This window comes from Papaver somniferum, chromosome 6, assembly GCF_003573695.1.
Source record: "Papaver somniferum cultivar HN1 chromosome 6, ASM357369v1, whole genome shotgun sequence".
In the NCBI taxonomy this organism is placed as follows: Eukaryota; Viridiplantae; Streptophyta; class Magnoliopsida; order Ranunculales; family Papaveraceae; genus Papaver; species Papaver somniferum.
This window is the reverse complement of record NC_039363.1, coordinates 161751054-161771631: the sequence shown is the minus strand read 5'-3', so window position 1 is coordinate 161771631 and position 20578 is coordinate 161751054. Positions and strand designations below refer to the sequence as shown.

Below are 20578 nucleotides of genomic sequence, written 5' to 3'. Positions count from 1 at the left end.
ATGAAAATGAAGTTTTAATGTGTCGGATCTAGTATAACGTGGAATATATAGGGGGCATTTTAGTAATCTAATAAATCCGGTTTTTAATTCCTGAAATTGGTAGGGATATATTTATTTTGGGGAAGGATATATTTGTTGGCTTCTAAAAGTAGGGACATATAAATAATGTACCCTCAAGTGGAACTATAACAACACGGTTCAACCATAAGCGTAGTAGGTAAAGAGATTTGTGGGAGGGAGAAAGATGCAGAGCAGCAGTGTGTACGGTATTGGCAGTAGAGTGAGTGGCATCACTAGAATACTTCAACCTAATCCCAAATCTAATCGAACAACTAATACTAATCAAACAATCATTTCATGCTCTAAAATTGCTTCTACTTCTACTTCTACTTCTTGTTCGATTTTCAACTCAACAGATTCCAAATTGCTACTTCCTACTAAATATCCCTTCATTTTCTCGTCTTCTTCAACCAAGTACCCCCCAACAAACCCAAATTCATTGTCTTTTTGTCCTCCCAAATCATCAGATTCATCAATTACAGAAACCGCAGATGGAGATCATGGTCGAAGCTTTCGGGGTTGGGTTGAATTGTTGGCTGAAGTTTTATCTACAGCATTCCCGGTATGGGTTGCATTAGGTTGTCTTCTCGGTCTTCTCAAACCAACTTCCTTCAATTGGGTTACTCCCAAAATCACGCAAATTGGTTTGCCCTTAACTATGCTTGGTATGGGGATGACCCTCACTTTTGATGATCTTCGTGGAGCTCTTTCAATGCCCAAGGAAGTTCTCTGTGGATTCTTTCTTCAGTACTCGGTATGTATCTCTCTGTACAGTATCGCACATTTTTATCTTCATTTTGTTTCCCTCTACAAATTTCTTAGGATCTACTTTCACGATGAAGACATTGTATAGGGATGTTGTAGGTCTTTGGTTTTTGAAACAGTGCCGTACTCTAAATGAAGGTCTCATGGATTTGTTGTATTATGTTGTTGTTCTAACCAGGTATTATTGAAATTGTTTTGATAGATTAAGTTAGAGTATGCAAAACTTAATCTAGTTATAAGCTGGATTTTCCCTTTGACATTGATCTAGTTTTCATCTCGTGTTCCACCTAGTTAAAGAGCTACGAATTAGTATGCAATTCCAAAAAAAACATCTAAATATATCTTCTTCCTCAAAATTTCTTCTGGGTCATTCCTGGATTCAAGAAAATGTTACAAGCCTTGAAGATGGAAGATGAACAAGCTAGGGAACTATAGCTCATTTTAAGAGATGTGAGGTTTTGCCATCAAATGTGGGAGGAGTTTGTGATTCAAATTTTATTCTTGCTGATAATGGGGTTAGTAGAGGCATACCTAATCTCCACCACCATTTGGAAAATGTTCAGCTTTTGCATTGTTAGCAACCTCGAAACCAGCTTGACCTCCTTAGTATGATACCTCATGTCATGAGTTATTGGACTCATAATGCCAATGTAGCTGCCAGATGGTTGAATGTGAGTTTATTTTCGAGGACCGAATGTCTGCTTGGAGAGCTTTACACACAGTGCAACACTTTGGGCTCTTTAGGACAATGATGGTATTTGGCTGGTTGCCCACGAATAAAGAAGTGTATACAATTGCATACAATTGAAAATATGATCCTGGACTACCATAACAACAATTAAGTTGGATTTTATATATCTGATTGCATATTGCCCGGCCTAAATTTGCTTCAAAGAGGGAGAAAGTAAATTGTGTGACTTGTTGCAGATAATGCCGTTGTCTGCGTTCCTTGTAAGCAAGCTCTTAAACCTGCCATCATATTATGCAGCTGGGTTGATTTTGGTTGGCTGCTGTCCTGGAGGTATGTTTTGTGTGGGTATATTTGGTTCTCAGTAAATAAATACCGTGGCTCAGTTCTGTCCCTGTTTAATTTCTGTTTTATTTCCATTGATTATATATGTTCACGCAGGAACTGCAAGTAATATTGTTACATACATAGCTAGGTACGTAAACTATGAGAAATCGAATCTTCCAAATTTCTTGAGGGATATTAGTTAGATACATGCAAAATCTAACAGCTATAATGGGCTTTCAGAGGAAATGTGGCTCTTTCGGTCCTAATGACAGCAGCAAGCACCATCTCCGCAGTGGTATAGAAACCGCCAACATTTCTATCTCATCTTTACTTTTAAATATTTAATTATCAGCTTTTTTGTCATCAAGTGCTTTAGGTTTTTGTATTGTTTCTTACTGTAGGTAATGACCCCCTTGCTGACAGCTAAACTTGCTGGACAATATGTTGCAGTGGATGCAGCTGGACTACTAATGTCAACTTTGCAGGTGAGGGTTGTTGGTTTCTGTTTCCAAGATTTAAAGTCTCATTTCTGGCGCAAAATTTTCAGTTAGTTGATCCAATACAACATATTAAGCAAAACAAAACTCAGCATCTTGAAACAGTACATTTCAGTAAACAAATTGAAAAGAACTAGAAAAACGAAAACTAAGATGCTCCCGCTTTTCCTGGATTGCTTACATTAACTATGAATTTGGTTCTATAACATATAGGTAGTTCTTCTCCCTGTATTGCTTGGTGCTCTGTTAAATCAGTACTGCCAAAGTTTTGTTAAGACGGTTTCCCCTGTAATGCCACCGATCGCTGTGGCAACTGTAGCTGTTTTATGTGGTAACGCAATAGCCCGGAATGCTTCTGCAATCCTTTCATCAGGCCGACAAGTTGTACTTGCTGCCTGTCTCCTTCATGCATGCGGATTTTTCTTTGGTTATGTACTTGCAAGGCTGTGTAAGGTTGACGTCTCATCTGCTCGTACCATCTCTATCGAAGTCGGAATGCAGGTAATCTATACATTTTATCTCTGGCATTGTGTTTTCCCACCTGAGTCCTGGCGACACGAACGTTTTCCGTATTTCATTTGTTTCATGGTGGATATATACCAGAGTTATGATCTCCCCAGTTTTATATACATCCTCCTATCATTTATGCAAATTAGTATCAACCCTCTGAATATTTTTTTGAAGCATAAAACCCTCTGAATTGTTTAACATTTAAGTTTTACTTCTCTATTAGTAATGGCTTTTAGTGATTCAAAAGACAAGTGAGATGACTATTTGACAATAGTGTCAAAGGTTAGTAGTAAGAACTTTATCACTCGTTTGATTCAGAATGGCCACTCCGTTCATACCGGACTACCACTCGAATTTATCTAAAAGTATGGAGGGTTGATAATAATAATAATCTCGCCAAAATGTACATGTTAAATTTATTCAATGCTTCCCCGTGGTTTCAGAATTCGGTGCTGGGAGTAGTTCTTGCAGGTCAACATTTTGGAAATCCGTTGACTGCAGTACCATGCGCAGTTTCAAGTGTCTGCCATTCGATTTTTGGTAGTGTTTTGGCTGGAATTTGGAGACGCACTACTCCTACTACAGCAGATGCATTGGCCGATATGAAACAAGATTAAGAGTAGGAGTGTTCTGACAAGAGATACACTATCAACGAAACAACTACAGAAACTCTGCATAAATCTGCTGTTTCAGTTTTGTACTTTTTTGGGTACCCAAGGTGGATGGTTTGGTTGGTTTCTGCTGGAAAGCTTGCAGCACGCTCTCAAACATAAGAGTTTGAGGCCTGGTAGATAGAATTAGAACTATCTGCAACTTTCTGAAAAGCAGCTAGGATCAGCTATGCTTGTTTTCACTCTTCCTATTTGAATTAGTAGGAAAGACCTAATTGTATCAAGATCCAACTTGATGTGGAAATGAAAGACCATAAATCTCATTTAATCACTTCTCCAAGGGGTATTAATTCTCGAAACTAAGGACACTTGATCTCATTTATTACTGCATTGCTGTTTCTTTTTTGCCCAATTGTCCAGCAATTGGCGAATTGGCTGGCCTGTCTGGCTACTATGGGAGAGGGGCGCATACCTAGAGTATGAGCCCCTCTTATCTTTTTGACACCTCACATATCACAACTACCTTTTAACTTTCCAAGCCTAATCAAAATGTTAATTCTTAATTTGGCTGGCCAAATCTGCATACCCTTGGTGATTCTCCCGAGTCCTGACCAAACTCGAGTTTATCAAAGTACATCCCGAGTGTATAATAAAGCTAAGAAGAAATGAATCATAATTGTACATACTACCTACACCGCGGAAGGAGACGTAGTGTCTCAGGTTCTACTTTGCAAAGATAGCACCGACATCTAGGATTGGGAGCAGTTCAGCAACCCAATTTCGAGTAGGTTGTCAGCTTTGGCAATGGCATTTTCGACAGTAAAGCAAAATTTGGTGGAACTTCCTTACCCTATTAGCATGAGTAGAAACTGCGGCAGTTTAAAAGATACTAACATGTAGATGGAGTAAATTAGCACCCCAGTCCAGTGCTTCAGCATGCCTGTCTTTCAACATTTTGAATTGAAAATTCCAGATGGCATCCATTGCGTACTTATATTCGTTTTCCCAAAGACCTTTACCTTGAGGTCCGGGGTCTTCATTGAGCTTTACATCTGCGTATATTTGGGGCTTGTATACAGTGCTAAGTGCAACTTCTGCAAAGAAGTTGGGGCTTGTATACAGTGCTAAGTGCAACTTCTGCAAAGAAGTTGAAGCACCTTCTAGCAGTGGGATGTGGGACTTGCAAGGTTATGATGGATTAACAGAGGCAGTTGCAATTGCAAGGTTCAGTATTTGATTTATTGATGACACAACTGAAAATTAATCTAAAATGTATGTTACAAAAATTGTTTCCATTAAAAGTTATATTTCTTAGAAATTTCAAATTTGATGTAATAAAAATAAAATAAAAAATCGAACTCGACAACTTACATATCCTTCTCTGCGAGTATTCTCTTCGGTATCTTTGCCATGCTAACTTTCTGTTTTTCATTTGAGAAACAGAACAACCAATTTGCATAAGTGTATAATATCCCAATGTGTTCTCACAAAGGTGGCGGTCGCTTCTTACATAGAAGTGCTTCTTGAAGTAAATTATGATTGCTTGGCTTCAACCCTTTTTGATACCAATAGTTCACAAAATAACCTTCAAGTTTCCTGACCTAAAAACATTTTATATACAAATATAAGATATCACTCGCAAAACACAAGTTCAGGAATTAAAACTGTAAGTTTATCAATGTCGATTTCCAAACCAATTTAAAAAAGTACGATCAAGAAGTGGAACTTGCGATAGAGTGCAAACGACGAACCTGTTTAACAATGAAAGGTTCGTCAACAAGACTAAGGGGCTTCGTTAAAATAGTAAGAAATCCGTTTCTGTTCCCGTAAACAACATCTGTAAAGTGTCGATCACCAATCTGAGGAACATAAACAGATTCTTATGAGTAAAAGACACGATGGTTACAACAAACATATCTTACAGGTGTTTGTAGATACAAAAATGGTTTACCATGAGAAGTTGAGAAGTCCCGCAACCAAAGTATTTTTCAATTTCTTTGGCGTCACCAGCAGGTTTCTTAACAGCTGATACAGAACATAGCAAAATAAGATGAAATGTCATTTGAATGCCCTAAGTTACTAAACAGCACGGAAGAAATGCGATTCAAGCAACCTCGAAAATTAAACATGATAGTGATAATTGAAATGACGAAGAATTCCGCACTGCTATAAAATCTTAATCAAGTTTGTTATGAAATGAAACATATTTTTCCCTTTTGCAAGTGTTCTAGGTTATATCCAAAATACGTATGAATTCGTAAATCTTTACAAACGCAATTCGCCTATATAAGAACACATGAGATGTTAACTTGAATTTTGATCAAAACTTTTTTAATGAGACTCACAATGCCTTAAAACATGAACTCCGATAGATTCCTCAACAGCTCTAGCTTTGGTACCATCAGCATCAAATTGTCGCAACCCTAATTTAACAAAATTAATCCTGAGGTTTACATCAAATATGATAACTGATAAAAAAAATAAAAAAAAGGTAAATAACTAAAAGAATCAAAATTACCAGCAGAATTACTGAAAACAACAACATTATCACCAAAAACAGATCTGCAGTGATCCAACGAAGTTTCAAGAGGAGACCACAATGAAAGTGAATAAGGAAGTGTTAGAGTGTTATCCTTATCAAACACAACACCTTTAAAACCTCTTTTTTTCATTTCTCCCCAATCAATCCATCTTATATCTTCCACAGTGATGTGTGGAATGCCAAGATTTCTATCTTTTGTCACAACATTCACAAATGATGTAATTCCTTCAATATTCAATCTTTGCCCTAGTATTGCCTTCAAATTAGTCCACCACATCTTCACAACCCCCAATTTTTCACAACTCTCTTGTTCCTTGACCCCTTTGTCTCCTCCTCCTCCTTCTTCTTCTGGGGTCTGATTCCCTCCCTCCTTGTTATTCTTGAATAAAAATATGGTTTTTGTTAAATAATAAAGGAGTGTGTTTTGGTTTTGGGAATTAGGGATTTTATAGTAGTGATCTGAGTTATCTTTAGTGTGAAAAGACAAAGAAATGGGTTTTCTTCTTCTTCTACAGCTACTAGTACTAGGAGTGTTATTATCTTGAATGGAGATTGGGAAGTGGGAAGTGGGAAGTGGATATAAGTTGGTTAGGGTCAAGGTTTCAAAAACACCCGTTTTTTCCAATAAAACACCCGTTAAAACGGTCACACCCATATATCGTGGTAGTGAGGGTCCCCGAACCCCGTGTCTATATAATGACGATAAATAGGAAATATCGACAGTTTTTTAGGCCCTTTTTCACACACGTTATAACCGTTTTTCTAAAATTGAATTTTACGTTTTTTCCATCTAAGTAACATGTTAACGTAAGTTTTTTAGACCATTTTTCCCGTTTTCACGTCAGTTATAACCGTTTTTTAATAAAAAAGAATATAAAAATATTTTCTTGCAATTCTTTATATTTTAAATTAAAGATTAAAAAATTACAACTTATATTTTAAAAATAAAAGAATAAAATAATAATATATAGAAAACGTTATAACAATTAAACCCGTTATAACTGTTTTCACGCACGTTGTAACTGCTATATAGGAATTTCAAACCATAATTCTTTTTCATTTTGTATTTAACCGTTATAACGCCCGTTATTTTAGAATAACGTATAAACAACGCGTTTTTTACCTAAATAACGCGATTTTTGTCTGAAACGTGCTCACACCCGTCAAAACGCGTTATAACGGTCACGCTTAGTGCCCGTGACCTGAGCCATGACCTGTTTTTCAAACCTTGGTTAGGGTTCAGATCAAGGTTCGAAAAACGGGTCACGGCCCAGGTCACAGGTACTAGGCGTGACCGTTATAACGTGTTTTGACGGGTGTGAGCACGTTTTGGGTCAAAAACGCGTTATATAGGAATAAAACGCGTTTTTTTGACGTTTTTTTTTTTTTAAAATAACGGGTGTGATAACGGTTAAATAAGAAAAATAAATAATTTGTGATCTGAATTTCCTATGTAACGGTAATTACAGCTGTGAAAACGGTTACAACGGGTCTAAATAACGTTGTTACTACGTTTTTTCATTTTTTTTGGTTTAATTTATTTATTTGATTTTTTATTTATTTGTTTATGGGTTTTTAACATACAAATTTATGGGTATCTAGTAAAATTCACAACCCTAAGTCTATGACTTATAACAATGCATTGTAGTTATCGTCTACCGACAATATTTATACACGCATACTATCACTATCCACTTGATATGTTCAAGTTGTCACTCGAATAGTTCAATGCATTCTCCAATATTTCAATAATGCATATTCGGAATCAAAAGTAGTCAAAACTTTGTTGTCAAATAATACTCCTAGGCTCTTAGCTACTTGCTACAAGACTAACCAACAAGGAATGCAACAGGAAGAGAGTCAGAGACTAGCTAGAGAAAAAGAGAGTGAGAGAGGGAAGTCAGGGAGTCGATTTATCTTTTTCTTTTGCATTTGGAGGTGTGTACAGTATATGCTACATGTGGTCTGTACTTTAGAGTTCAGACTCAAAAGTTAAAGAAATAAAACAAAAAAAAAAGTAAAAAGAGTAGTTGGTTTCATGATCAAAGACATAGCTAGCCTGTGCTTATATACGCATGCAACGAGATTCCAAATGTTTCAAGAATATTTCGATTTGCTAGCTATTATGTCTTCTTGCCCAAAGGAATGCTTTAAAAGGACAAGAAGAGAATTGAAATGAAATCAATACCTCTGGTTCTCTGCTTCTTGCTCAAAGGAATGCTTTACATTTTGAATTTCTCAAATACAAGTTTAAGAGGTAATATTAATTATTTTTTGTAGATTTTTCATTCAATTAGAGATATAATTTATTAATACGTTATTAATTTATTTATTATCGTTTTTTTCTTTCATGATGCTAGAGTAGTGAATATAGATGTTTGAGAAATATCGATGTTTTTTTCTTTCATGATGTTTGAGAAATATTTAAGAAATGTTAAGTGAAGAAATGTTTCATTCTATTAACGTATATTTACTTAATAAATGTTTTATTTTTATCTAAGAAATGTTTTAAGAAATATAGATTTTTTGTTCATTTTATTATCATTTATTTAAGAAATGTTTTAATAAATGTTAATATTCATAATTAAATAGTCCATCAACTTGAATCAGTTGGCACGTAAAAAATCATTGTTTCTTTATAAAAAAAATGGCATGATGAATTGATATATGTTACTTATTGCTATGTGAAATTTCCTACTTACAGAATATAATGGAAGGATCAACATCTGCAAAACGAGATGTTTTTCATGCATATTGTACTGTAATGAGTGATGGTAAAAAGTTGAAGTGTAATTTTTGTGAAAAAGAAGTGTCTGCGGGAATTTCACGTTTCAAAATGCATTTGGCACAACAAAGAGGTACAATTACTCCCTGCATGCATGTGCCACCTGAGATTAAAAATTTAGCAAAAGTATGGGTGCAAGACAGAAACAAAGCAAAACGGCAACGAGTACCAGAAACTGAATATGAAGATACAGAAATTCAAGATATGTATGAAAATGAACCGTGGAACCCTGTGCATGATATAGATGAAGAAGAACAAACGCCGGTAACACAAAAGAAAATGGGCGGGTTATCGAAGTTGAAGAACCTTTTTGGACGAAAAAGTAAGAATACTAATGCCGGAGAAGGTACATCACAGCGTCCACAGGCCTCTATGGACATACCTAGTTCTTCAATGCGTACACCACACCAAGCACCTAGGATGTCTGTAGATATGGGAGGACAATATAATACTAATAGAGATTCTCAACCTAACATGGCGAATTTTGGGAGAAGTAAAACATGCCGGGAAAAAGTTGATTCTTCTGTTGGACGTTTTTTCTATGCTAATGATATTCCCTTCAATGTGGCCAACTCAACTCAGTACCACGAGGCATTCAATGCAGTTGCAAATTTCGGAAAATCATACAGAGCTCCGTCTTCCTATAAGTTGTCGAACCCATTATTAAGGCAGGAAAAACAAAGGATTCAGAAGGATGTGGTGTCGGTCCAACGAAATTATTTGAGAGATTATGGGTGTACACTCATGTCAGATGGTTGGAAAAACAAAAATAACCATACGATTGTAAACTTCTTAGTTTACAGTGGCCATGGGACAGCATTTTTGAAAAGCGTTGACATCGAGCATAATCGGTTGACAACAGAGTATTTGATGAGTTTGTTCAGAACGGTTATAGAAGATATTGGTCCGACAAATATTGTTCAAATAGTAACTGATCAAGGATCCCAATTCAAAGCCGCGGGTAACTATTACAACTTAATTTAATTACAGTTGTTTATTTTTATATATTATTAATTCATTTCTCATTTTGTTTTAATAGGTATGAGATTGGCCATAGAGTATGGTACATTTTTTTGGGTACCTTGTGCATCTCATGTGTTGGATTTAATGTTGGAAGATACTGAAAAGTTCCCCTTTGTTAAAGGTGTGATTTCAGAAGCTAGAAAAATCAGTAAATTTATTTATAATCATGGTTGGGTTCTTGCTAGATTCAGACAACATTCTGGGGGACGCAATCTATTGCGCCCTGGCTTAACAAGGTTTGCGACAAATTTTATCGCAATCAAAAGTATCATTGATCAACGTAATGCAATCGAGAGTCTTTTTGTAGACCAAGAATTTGTGAACTCGCCAGAAGGAAAAACTCGTACGGCTAAAGATGTGAAAAACATTATTTTGAATGAGATGTTTTGGCACACATGCCAAAATGCATGCATGATGGTTGGTCCTTTATTGAAAATGATCCGTTTCTTGGATTCAGATAAACCTACCATGGGTTATTTGTTTCATGCACTTGCTACATGTGTGGAAACTATAGAAAGGGGTTTGGGTAAAACTCGAAATAATTCTATTGTAGGTGTGATTAACCGACGATGGAAAGATCAGTTGAGTTCTCCTCTTCATGCTGCAGCGCATTTTCTGAATCCATATTATATCTACAACCCAGCAACCAATCTCATCAACAATGAAATTTCTCAGCCCCAAATTTGTCTCAGTGAAGTTATATCAAATGCATGATTAGTATCCCTCAAGAACAAGCGACATGCATGCTAGAGGTGTGAATTTTTATTAACAATTAATTTCGTAATTATATGAATTTCTATTCACAGTTTTTGATATTTTTAGGCCGGAAGAATGCAAATGATGCAAGGCCAATTTGCATCACCATCAGCAAGATTGGCTGCTCTGCAAGGTGATCCTGTAAGCTGGTGGTTGTCATACTGTGCTCAGTTTCCATCACTCCAGAGGATCGTGGTAAAGATATTAAGCCAGACAAACACATCGTCTGGATCCGAGAGGAATTGGAGTGTGTTTGAAAGAACTCACACCAAACTACGCAACCGTTTAGTTTCGTCAAGAATAAACGATTTGGTATATGTTCAGTACAATTTAAGATTGGAGCAGCAAAGAGTTCAAGGTAAAGCAAAGCGACATAACATCGATGTCCACGATGTTCATAGCCTGCTGACAGATAAAAATATGCTTGATTGGATAGCAGGGGATGATGAAACACCAGTTTTACCTCAGGAAGAAAATTGGTTAAATGAATTGGAAGAGGAAGCAGCTAATAATCCAGAGCCTCTCCCTCCACCATACGAATGGCATGATCCAGAAGTTGAAATCTCATATCAAAGGTTGCCAGTGAGTAACTTTGTTTATGACTTTGGTAACCTAACATTTGGAGACAATACACAAGGTCATGAAAATGAAAATCCCATATACAATTCTCATTACACTGAAGATCGTCCAGAAGAAGATACCCGAGGAATTAATGAAGAGTATAATTCCAATATTAATATCAATAGTGAAGTAGATAATCGTAATGATAATGAGGAAGAAGACTATGGTTATGAAGATGACGATACTGTTAACTACGACAGCCAAATGCATTACGCGAACCAATATGAGGCGGAGGAAGAGGAGGAGGAATCAACTGAGAATCGTCGAGAAAACAGAAAATACTTGAATAAGTCGGAAAAAAATGCCGGTACAAGTTGTTTTGTCTAAGTTTAAAATTTCAAGCACTGCTGTCACTAGGTTACTTATTGTAAGTTTATAAAATTTGAAGTGTTTAATGATTATTTATGAAATTTTAGTTGTAAGTTTGAAATTAAAAATTGTATAAGAATTTCTCCAACTCAAATTTTTTTTCCTTAAAAACAGGTTTAACCGGTATGAAAACGGAAAATACGGTGTAAAAAACGTGTGTTAAAATGTTATTTAGAAGAAAAAAACTGAAATATTAATTTTAGAAAAACGGTAATCACAGATGTGAAAACGGTTATAACGGGTCTAAATAACGCCATTTTTTCCTATTTATCGGTGTTATTTATGTAAGCGTGTTGGTGAACCTCACGGGCACGGTATATGGACGTGAGCGTTATAACGGGCGTTTTTTCAAAAAAAAAACGGCCGTTTTTCAAACCTTGGTTCAGATAATGACTGTAACAATAGCCAGGTATTGAACCAATCAATGACACCACCATTATTCTCTTTTTTCCTGACTAAACCCTAGTCCTCCCACTTGAGAACCACTCCTTCCCCTGAGGGAGTCGAGTTCTAACAACGAGTCTTCTAAATCGCTCGTGTCAAATGTACTGGCTCAGTTGAACCGGGCAAGCTTGTAGTCCTAACGAATGGCAGCATGTAAGTGGATAAAAAACATCAAGTTAGTACTATAGGTGTGTAGCAAAGATACAGCCCAATTAGATATAGTTAGCCGCCAGATCCAAAAATAAAAAAAACGAAGGGAAATTTTGAGTTTCATTACCCGCCAAATACTAAAAAGAATATTAAACCCTAAAAATTGAGTTTTGAAAGTTTACCGCCAAATCCAAAAATGGAAGACTAATATACAGATCTGAAGAACAATATTTAACATGAATTAACAAAGAAAACCCAATTAAAATTTTAGAACCCCGCCAAATTCAAATATCAAAAGAATTTCAATTCCCGGGTATATGTTTCCCACCAAATATTTGGCATTTTTAATTTTTCAAAACTTCATTAAAACCGAATCTCTAAACCTATCTCAGACCTTCAGCAGTCAAAATCTTAAGAGAGAGAGAGAGAGAGAAAGAGAGATGGAGGGTAAAAAATTCTATGAGGTTCATCCATTGAAGAGATTCAAGCTAAAAAGTAAACAAGATGAAAAAGGAGAAGAAAATCTGATATCTTCTTCAAAGTTGTTACCTGCAAAAAAGAGAATGAAATGTTTAGATCTAAACTCATCACCTAAAATACCTCTTCAAAATCAAACATCTTCAGTTTGTTTACCAGCTAAAAAAAGGGTTTGGGCTATTCAACCTATTACTCCTGAAAAACCCATTCAACTTTTTGATCTAAATCTCGAATACAAACAATCCCCAGAAAAAACTCACAAAAAAATCTGTTTTTCTGAGTCCAAATCTGAAGAACAAGATGTCAATAATGGTGTTACTGTAGAAGAAGAAAAAGAAGAAATCGAAAGAGAGGAGGGTCTTGAGGAGGAAGAAGAAGATGATGGGATTGTTTGTGATGTTTGTAAAAGTACAGATGGAGATCCATCAGATCCGATTGTTCTTTGTGATGGATGTGATCTAATGGTTCATTCAACATGTTATGGGAATCCACTGATTGAAGGCATCCCTGAAGGAGACTGGTTTTGTTGCACTTGTCAAGCTTCGATTGATAATGAGAAGAAAGAAAAATCAAATCTTGATTGTTGTCTTTGCCCTGTAAAAGGAGGAGCATTGAAACCCACCACCGATAATCGATGGGCTCATATAACCTGTGCTTTATTGGTTCCAGAGGTTTTTTTTAGAGATCCAGAAGGTAGACAAGATATTGATTGTTCTAGGGTTCCTGGTAAAAGATTTAAAGAGGTTTGTTATGTTTGCAAATCCAAAAATGGCTGTGTCATTCAATGTTCTGAACCTAACTGTGATTTAGCATTTCATATTACTTGTGGTTTGAAACAAGAACTCTCTATTGAATTCAAAGAAGGAAGGAATTCAAGAAAAGGCGGTATTGTTGCTGGTTTCTGCAAATCACATACCGAGCTCTGGGAAAAGGTAGTGACTGATTCTTTGCCTATTTTAATGTTTTTTTTTCCTTTCATCTGGTCTCTAATTTTATTGGATCTTGTTTTTTGTTTGCTTTGCAGCAACAACAAACAGGGAAGTACAAAATTGTAGCCAGAGATGCCGATAGGAAGTAAGATTGAAGCCGTGATTTGAATCCCATGCCGCATAGATATAAGGTTTTTTCTTTCCCGTTTTTATGTTAGGGAATTTGGTTTTAGTTTGCAAATGTTAGGTTTGACTTAGCATTCTATTCAGTTCTACTTGTCAATTTACTCACTGGTGTTTCCAGTGAATTCTCTGTAATTGAATAAATTAAATCTATTTTGCTGATCTATGTTTTAAAATGGTTCCAGACTACGAAATAAAACATCACCTTTAACAAATGCAATCATTTGTTAGAGCTGCAACTATGCCTATTCCCGCAGGATTTTCATGTTCAGAAAAAAAAATAATAAGCAAGGAAATGTGCAAAGAGAAAGTAGACAGAGTAATCAAAAGCTGAATGAAACAAGGGAAACGAATTAAGAATAGAATAGCTAATTAGACTCTACTAAGCAGCAGAAGCATTTGGAGTATCTAAGTTATCAACAATCGTTGGGTCAAATCTCAGAAAATTATGCTAACAGAACCACCACGTTATGCTAAACAATTATAAGAAGCTTTATAACTGATATAAATAGCATTAGGAATAACCATCTATCTGGATATGTGCGGGATTCATGCTATGTAAACCAAATTCATTACCATCATAACTGAGTACAAGAGAAGAGATGCCACTAATCTTCCCATCAACAGAAAAGGAATGCAGACCCAATCACTAAAAATGTTGTGGGAAGTAGTTCTAGGCTGAATACTGTTATTCTAACAGATAAGAATACATATGAGAGCTGCATATGTGTTAACCAATCGAGAAACATCTGACAAGTATCCCCATTAACCGCCTGATTACCCAAACAAACAGCACACATTACTGGAAGAAGCTTGACAGAGATTGGTAACTAAAGAAATCATCGAAATAACGGATTTAAGATTTTCCATCCAGGTCCATCATCACTCGGCCCGCCCAAACATCTCAAATTCTTTCTCCTTCTCCACTGGAGCACACAAAGGACAAAGCTCAACACACTTTTTTTTTTCTCTCTGTCATTCGATTCCCTCATCAGATCTCGGTCTCTCTCTATCAAAAACCCTAATTTTATATACAATTTCCCAATTCAACTTCATGGAAACCAAGTCCTGGATTACATAAGCCCTAATTAGTTCTTAAATCACACTTCAATTCTTCTTACTCTGCAACAACAATGGCTTCTTCATCATTTTTATACAAAATACAGCAACAAACTCAACAAACAAATGAAACTCCAGTATCACCAAAATCATCATCAAATGCCCAACCCAGATCTATCACATCATTCTTCACCCCAACTGGTTTATTCATACTCCTCACATTGATACTCACTTTTGGTGTATTCTTCAATCCATGGATGAATGATACTCTAATGCCCAGTGGTCTTTTTTCAAGAGGGCCTTCTGTATCTAAGTGGAAAGATTATACATTATCTGAAGCTGTGAATTTTGTTGGTGGGGGTAGAAATAGAAGTGGAACTGGGACTGTGATTGTTTGTGCAGTGAGTTCACCTTATTTGCCATTTTTGAGTAATTGGTTGATCAGTATAAGTAGGTTTAAGCATCAAGAGAAGGTGTTAGTGATTGCTGAAGATTATAAGACATTGTTTTTAGTTAATCAGAGATGGCCTGGTCATGCTGTTCTTATTCCTCCTGCTCCTGAGAATCAATCTGCTCATAAATTTGGGTCTCAGGTATGTTTTTTCAGTTGTAAATTTGGTTTTGAGATGTGGGTTTTTAGCGAATTTTGATTTTTTGTGGTTATTTGATAGTCAAGTTTAGTTGCTGAATCTGAATTGTGATGTCGTTTGTTAATTGTATTGAGAGTCGTGGAGAAATCGGAACTAGACACTAGATGTCATATGACTCAAATCACAGTAACTGGAAGAATCCAATAAGTATAGTTAGTTTGGAGTTTTAATGTTTAGCTGAACCTGGTGACTTCATTTATGAATTACAATGATCTGTCTTGTTGGTTTGTGTTAGGATTTATGTACATTTGTAATGAATGTGTTATGCTTGTAAGAGGAAAAAGGAAAAAGTTGAATAACATAGAGCAGTAGAGACCAAGTGTAGCCATGTAGGTGACTGAAACTCACATCGCTAGAAAAGAAAAGAAATGAACAAGTGTTGATATTGTCCTTGATATTGGGTTTCTGCTATCTCTTCATAGTTGTAGGCAGCTTATTGCATGATAATTGGAGACAGAATTGAATCAGCTCAGGCTTAGTTTCATTAATGTGAGTCTCAGGTATGTTGTTTGAGTTGTGATTTGTGAATTTGGTTTTGAGATGCGGGTTCTAACCAAGTTTTGCTTTCTTGGGTCATTATATTAGATAGTGAAGTTTAGTTGATGTGTTTGGATTGGTTCTTTGTTTGTTAATGGTATTGAGAGTTGTGGGGTTGAGCTTGTATGGTGGAGAAATTGGAAAACATAGAGAAACTAGACACCAGATGTCATGACTCAAATCACAGTAACTGAAGGGAACTAATAAGTATGGTTTTCCATTTACTCATAGGTGCTCGTTCGGAATTTGAACATTTAGCGAACCTGGTGACTTCGTTGGGAATTATAATGATCTTCCCTTGTTTGTTTGTGGTAGGATTCATGTACTTCGTGTTGAATGTATGTTATGCTTGTTCTGTATTTTGTTAGAGGACAAACAGAAAATGTCTGAAAATATATAGAGCAGTAGAGACCTATACTAAACAACCATCGCTAGAAAAGAAAAGAAATGGAGAAGTGTTGTTTATTGGCTCGTTCACTCTCAAATTCTGTTTCAAACTGCAATATGATTTGCGGATATGATGTTTGGCCTTAATAGTAAGCATCTATATGCTTAGGCTTTAGTTGTTTAGATTGTCTCTGATACTACGTTTCTGCTATCTCTTCATATTTGTTGTAGGAAGCCTATTTTGTATGATAATTGGAAACAGAATTTAACTGGTTCAGGCTTAGTTGCAGAAATTTGGGTCTTTGGTATGTTGTTTGAGTTGTGAATTTGGTTTTGAGATGTGAGGTTTTAAGTAAATTTTGCTTTGTTGGGTCATTAGATAGTGACTTTTAGTTGCTATGTTTGAATTGGTTATTTGCTTGTTAGTGGTACTTAGACAGTAGACTAGATGTCATATGACTCAAATCACAGTCACTGTAGGTAACCATAAATATGGTTTTCCATTCACTCATTGGTAGTTAATTTGGAATCTGGACGTTTAGCGAGCCCAGTAACTTGATTGTGAATCATTTTGACCTGCCTTGTTTGTTTGTGTTAGGATATATGTACATTGTAATGAATGTATGTCACGCTTGTTGTGTATTCTATAAGAGGAAGACAGAAAATGTTGAAAACATAGAGTTTAATAGACAAAGTTTAGGTGACCCAAAGAACTATTTCTAGAAACGAAAAGAAATGAAGATGTGTTGAGTATCGTCTCGCTTAATTTCAATTCATTCTGCAAATTTGTTACTTGAAACCTCAATATTAAGCATATAGCCATACAAGCTGAGTTTATCTTTCAGAATGTCCCTGACATTGGGTTTCTGCTATCTCTTTATTTGTTGTTGTAGGCAGTTTATTATTTAATAACTGGAAACATAATTCAATATGCTGGGGCTTAGTTTCATCTCATAGGTGTGATTTTGAATTCCACTTACTCTATTTGAAGCTTTGTTCTAATCTAGATAAAAACATGCTGAGTTCTTGTCCCTAGAATTGTGATATTTTTGTGTCGTTTGTTTATTTTACTCTTTTGTCTTGGGCACATGTTGATGTGCCATTTCACTTATTTTCATGAAATTTTCCAATTTGACAGTGATTCTTCAATTTTACGTCACGCAGACCTCGGCATCTTTTGCATATTTTGGAGCTTGGATATAATGTCATGTACAACGACGTTGATATGGTCTGGTTGGCAGACCCCTTTACTTATCTTAAAGGGGAACATGATGTATACTTCACTGATGACATGACTGCAGTATGAACACCAACTTATCTCTTGTCATGAAACTTCAGTTATCAATAACACTTTTGCTGTTGCAGAACTCTTACATTGTTACAGATTAGTTGACATATTTCTCATTTTTGAATGAATAGATCAAACCGCTAGATCACTCTAATGCTCTGCCACCCCCTGGCAAGAAGGGGCGTACATACATTTGCAGCTGCATGATTTTCCTCAGGCCAACCCCTGGAGCCAAATTAGTTATGAAGAAATGGATCGAAGAACATCAAGATCAACCATGGTCCAAGAAAGCAAAGGCAAATGACCAACCTGGGTTCAATTGGGCCTTGAATAAAACTGCTGGACAGGTAGCTCGTCTTTCATTCTTTACTTTGGATTCTTCAGAATAATTGGCATATCAAAGTCCGTTTGACAGAGTGTGTTCACCACAACGTTGTATATAAATATTTATGTTTTTGTCGCAGGTGGATCTGTATCTGCTTCCCCAGGCAGCATTTCCATCAGGAGGATTATATTTCAAGAACAAGACTTGGGTAGAAGACACCAAAGGAAAACATGCTATCATCCATAACAATTATATTGTTGGCTTTGAGAAGAAAATACAGTGTTTCCGTGATTTCGGACTCTGGCTTGTGGATGAGCATTCCAATGAGTCCCCACTTGGTAAACTGTAACGAAAAAAATGCGAGAACCAGGTTCACCTCCGTCAGGAAACCTAGCAATTTTTGTTACTGAGATAGCGCAATGGTTGAACGATTATTCTTGTTGCTTGCTGCTGTGGTGAAAATACCGAAAGGGAACCAGTCATTGGGAGCTTTAACAGCTCCAGTTTCCCAGATGTTTTCAGAGATGCAGTTGAATGAATCATTGTAAATGTTTCGGAAGTATTACTTCCTTATCTTGTATTAAAGGTTCATATGTAATTCAATCATCTTCCTCTACTGTTTTCCCTGATTAAGATCGTTAATAGTTGTGCTGCACGTGATCGCTAATCCAAATACGAAAAAGTAATAAATTTAGTCTATTTTTTTTATCTGTGTTTGATACTTTGATTTAAAATGGCTCTAGACTACGAACTAACACATCAACTTTGACAAATGCAAATAATGAGATGGCAAAGCAATTGTAACATCAGAACATAAAATTACAGTCAGACGTCATTTGAAGGTCTGGATTTTAAATGGAGTAGCAAATGAAGAGAACTCAAATTTGAAGGTCTGGATTTTAAATGCATGTTACATGAAAATGAGGATATCTTTTCGCTTCAAGCAAATATATATACAAGGTTAGTAGTAACTAACAGTATCTGCATCCCACAAATTGGCTAGGGGTTGAACTCCCAAGTGATAGGTTAGGAAAAAAAAAAGTATCTGCAAATTTGTCGCACACCTACCTGATAGCGACAAATTTGTCGTTACCAAGCTTTCCTGGTGAGTCCACAAATCATTTGGAAAGATTGCAGGCTTGTGGCCTTCTACGCTGATTTCTCTGAAACCTTGTTAGAGGCCCTTAACATAAAAAAATTTCCAGCTTTTATTGCTCATCGGCAGTGGGTGGGTACACTGTTGAGAAGTTCCAGCACACAAACAAAAAGGGATCTGAATTCCATGAGATTATCAATATCTTTTCGGTGTCTTTTGCTGAACAAACCAAACATATTACTGGGCAATGAGATTACAAGACCTTCTAATCTCATGCTTCTTACAATAAACGAAAGGAAAAAAGAGGGAAGGAAAACCACACACCACTAAAACTATGAGCTGTAGCAAAAATATTGATCTTGACCAAATTGATCTGGACACACCCAAGTAGAGTTTCTAAGACAGCAATATCCTCTTACATCTGCAGTCTACATCTTTACACTCCTAATCTTAGTACTCAAAGATCCATAGATGAAAGTAATAATGCATTCCTTCACAATAGGGGAAACATCAGTAATAAAGTCCAGTGTTCCTAATTTAGCATTCGTAAAGAATCCAATTGCGTACCACCAGATTCACTATCAAATATATCACCCTAATCGAATGGAAGACGATGAGTGTAAGTGGACACAACATAATCAGACACTACAGCTTCAGATGACAATAACACTTGAAGATAATACTGTTTACATGCTGCAAACGTAAACATTTGTTAGAGCTGCAGCTATGCCTATTCCAGTGCAAGATTTTCATTTTGAAACAAAGAACAAGAAGAATAAGCAAGGAAATGTGCAAAGAGATGAGAAGAGAAAAACTTGGAAATGAAAAGCAAAATCCAAAATTTCAGAAATGGAGCAAGTAGAAACAAGAGAGAATACTGAGTTCACACACACACACACACACAAAACAAAAAATTACTAAAAGGGAAAAGTAGAAAGAGTAATCAAAGGTGTATGAAACAAGGAAAACGAATTAAGAATAGAATAGCTACTCAGACTGCGCTAAGCAGCAGAAGCATTATCAACAATCTTTGGGTCAAATCTTAGTATATCAAGAGGAAGTTATGCTAACAGAACATCCTCATAAACCACCATATTACACTAAACAACACCCATTATAGCATTAAGAATAACCATCTATCTGAAAAAATGTACAGGATTCATGCTAAGTACACCAAATTCATTACCATTATAACCGAGTACAAGAGAAAAGATGCCATCAATCTTCCCTTCAGCAGAAAAGGAGTGCAGATCCAATCACTAGAACTGTTTTAACTACTTAAAACCATTGGGGAAATAGTTCTAGGTTGAAAACTGTTCCTTGCAAACATATAAGAATACATATGAGAGCTGCATACGTATTAACCAATCGAGAAACATCTAACAAGTATCCCCATTAACCGCCTAATTACCCAAACAAACAGCACACATAATTGGAAGAAGCTTGACAGAAATTGGTAACTAAAGAAATCATCGAAATAACGGATAATCAAATGCAGT

The 20578-nt window shown here is 36.1% G+C and overlaps 4 protein-coding genes across 5 annotated transcripts; 3 read left to right on the top strand and 1 right to left on the bottom strand.

The window, feature by feature from the left end:
- The first annotated feature begins 209 nt into the window (after positions 1-209).
- On the top strand, positions 210-3817 carry LOC113289943 (probable sodium/metabolite cotransporter BASS1, chloroplastic). The gene is made up of 7 exons (XM_026539379.1): positions 210-814; positions 1753-1846; positions 1955-1988; positions 2081-2135; positions 2242-2325; positions 2551-2838; positions 3291-3817. The coding sequence occupies exons 1-7, from the start codon at positions 245-247 to the stop codon at positions 3462-3464; spliced, it is 1299 nt and encodes a 432-aa protein (XP_026395164.1). The 5' UTR covers positions 210-244; the 3' UTR covers positions 3465-3817.
- An 852-nt stretch (positions 3818-4669) lies between these two features.
- On the bottom strand, positions 4670-6655 carry LOC113291722. Its single transcript, XM_026541220.1, has 5 exons — positions 5977-6655; positions 5804-5881; positions 5410-5483; positions 5210-5317; positions 4670-5059 (listed from the first exon to the last, which is right to left on the bottom strand). Exons 1-5 carry the CDS (start codon positions 6653-6655, stop codon positions 4943-4945), a joined length of 1056 nt encoding a protein of 351 aa, XP_026397005.1. The 3' UTR covers positions 4670-4942.
- A 5905-nt stretch (positions 6656-12560) lies between these two features.
- On the top strand, positions 12561-13900 carry LOC113286354 (protein Jade-1-like). The gene is made up of 2 exons (XM_026534993.1): positions 12561-13557; positions 13650-13900. The coding sequence occupies exons 1-2, from the start codon at positions 12589-12591 to the stop codon at positions 13701-13703; spliced, it is 1023 nt and encodes a 340-aa protein (XP_026390778.1). The 5' UTR covers positions 12561-12588; the 3' UTR covers positions 13704-13900.
- A 790-nt stretch (positions 13901-14690) lies between these two features.
- On the top strand, positions 14691-18689 carry LOC113286353 (UDP-D-xylose:L-fucose alpha-1,3-D-xylosyltransferase MGP4-like). 2 transcript variants are annotated; one of them, XM_026534991.1, is made up of 4 exons: positions 14691-15389; positions 17535-17670; positions 17790-18005; positions 18123-18689. In XM_026534991.1, exons 1-4 carry the CDS (start codon positions 15331-15333, stop codon positions 18330-18332), a joined length of 621 nt encoding a protein of 206 aa, XP_026390776.1. In that variant the 5' UTR covers positions 14691-15330; the 3' UTR covers positions 18333-18689. The 2 variants fall into 2 exon arrangements, with proteins under 2 accessions (XP_026390776.1, XP_026390777.1); XM_026534992.1 differs by having other exon boundaries at positions 17509-17670.
- The last annotated feature ends 1889 nt before the right edge of the window (positions 18690-20578 follow it).

What these genes read in the sequence shown, in the direction of transcription:
- LOC113289943 (XM_026539379.1), top strand. Translation starts at nt 245, where the DNA reads ATGCAGAGCAGCAGTGTGTACGGTATTGGCAGTAGAGTGAGTGGCATC. An exon ending in CAAGCACCATCTCCGCAGTG is followed by an intron (nt 2,136 to 2,241) that starts GTATAGAAACCG and finishes TTCTTACTGTAG; the next exon opens with GTAATGACCCCCTTGCTGAC. An exon ending in CTATCGAAGTCGGAATGCAG is followed by an intron (nt 2,839 to 3,290) that starts GTAATCTATACA and finishes CCGTGGTTTCAG; the next exon opens with AATTCGGTGCTGGGAGTAGT.
- LOC113291722 (XM_026541220.1), bottom strand. Translation starts at nt 6,655, where the DNA reads ATGGGTGTGACCGTTTTAACGGGTGTTTTATTGGAAAAAACGGGTGTT. An exon ending in AGTTCATGTTTTAAGGCATT is followed by an intron (nt 5,484 to 5,803) that starts GTGAGTCTCATT and finishes GTTCTGTATCAG; the next exon opens with CTGTTAAGAAACCTGCTGGT. An exon ending in AACCTTTCATTGTTAAACAG is followed by an intron (nt 5,060 to 5,209) that starts GTTCGTCGTTTG and finishes AAATGTTTTTAG; the next exon opens with GTCAGGAAACTTGAAGGTTA.
- LOC113286354 (XM_026534993.1), top strand. Translation starts at nt 12,589, where the DNA reads ATGGAGGGTAAAAAATTCTATGAGGTTCATCCATTGAAGAGATTCAAG. An exon ending in ATACCGAGCTCTGGGAAAAG is followed by an intron (nt 13,558 to 13,649) that starts GTAGTGACTGAT and finishes TTTGCTTTGCAG; the next exon opens with CAACAACAAACAGGGAAGTA.
- LOC113286353 (XM_026534991.1), top strand. Translation starts at nt 15,331, where the DNA reads ATGCTGTTCTTATTCCTCCTGCTCCTGAGAATCAATCTGCTCATAAAT. An exon ending in CTCATAAATTTGGGTCTCAG is followed by an intron (nt 15,390 to 17,534) that starts GTATGTTTTTTC and finishes TACGTCACGCAG; the next exon opens with ACCTCGGCATCTTTTGCATA. An exon ending in TCACTGATGACATGACTGCA is followed by an intron (nt 17,671 to 17,789) that starts GTATGAACACCA and finishes TTGAATGAATAG; the next exon opens with ATCAAACCGCTAGATCACTC.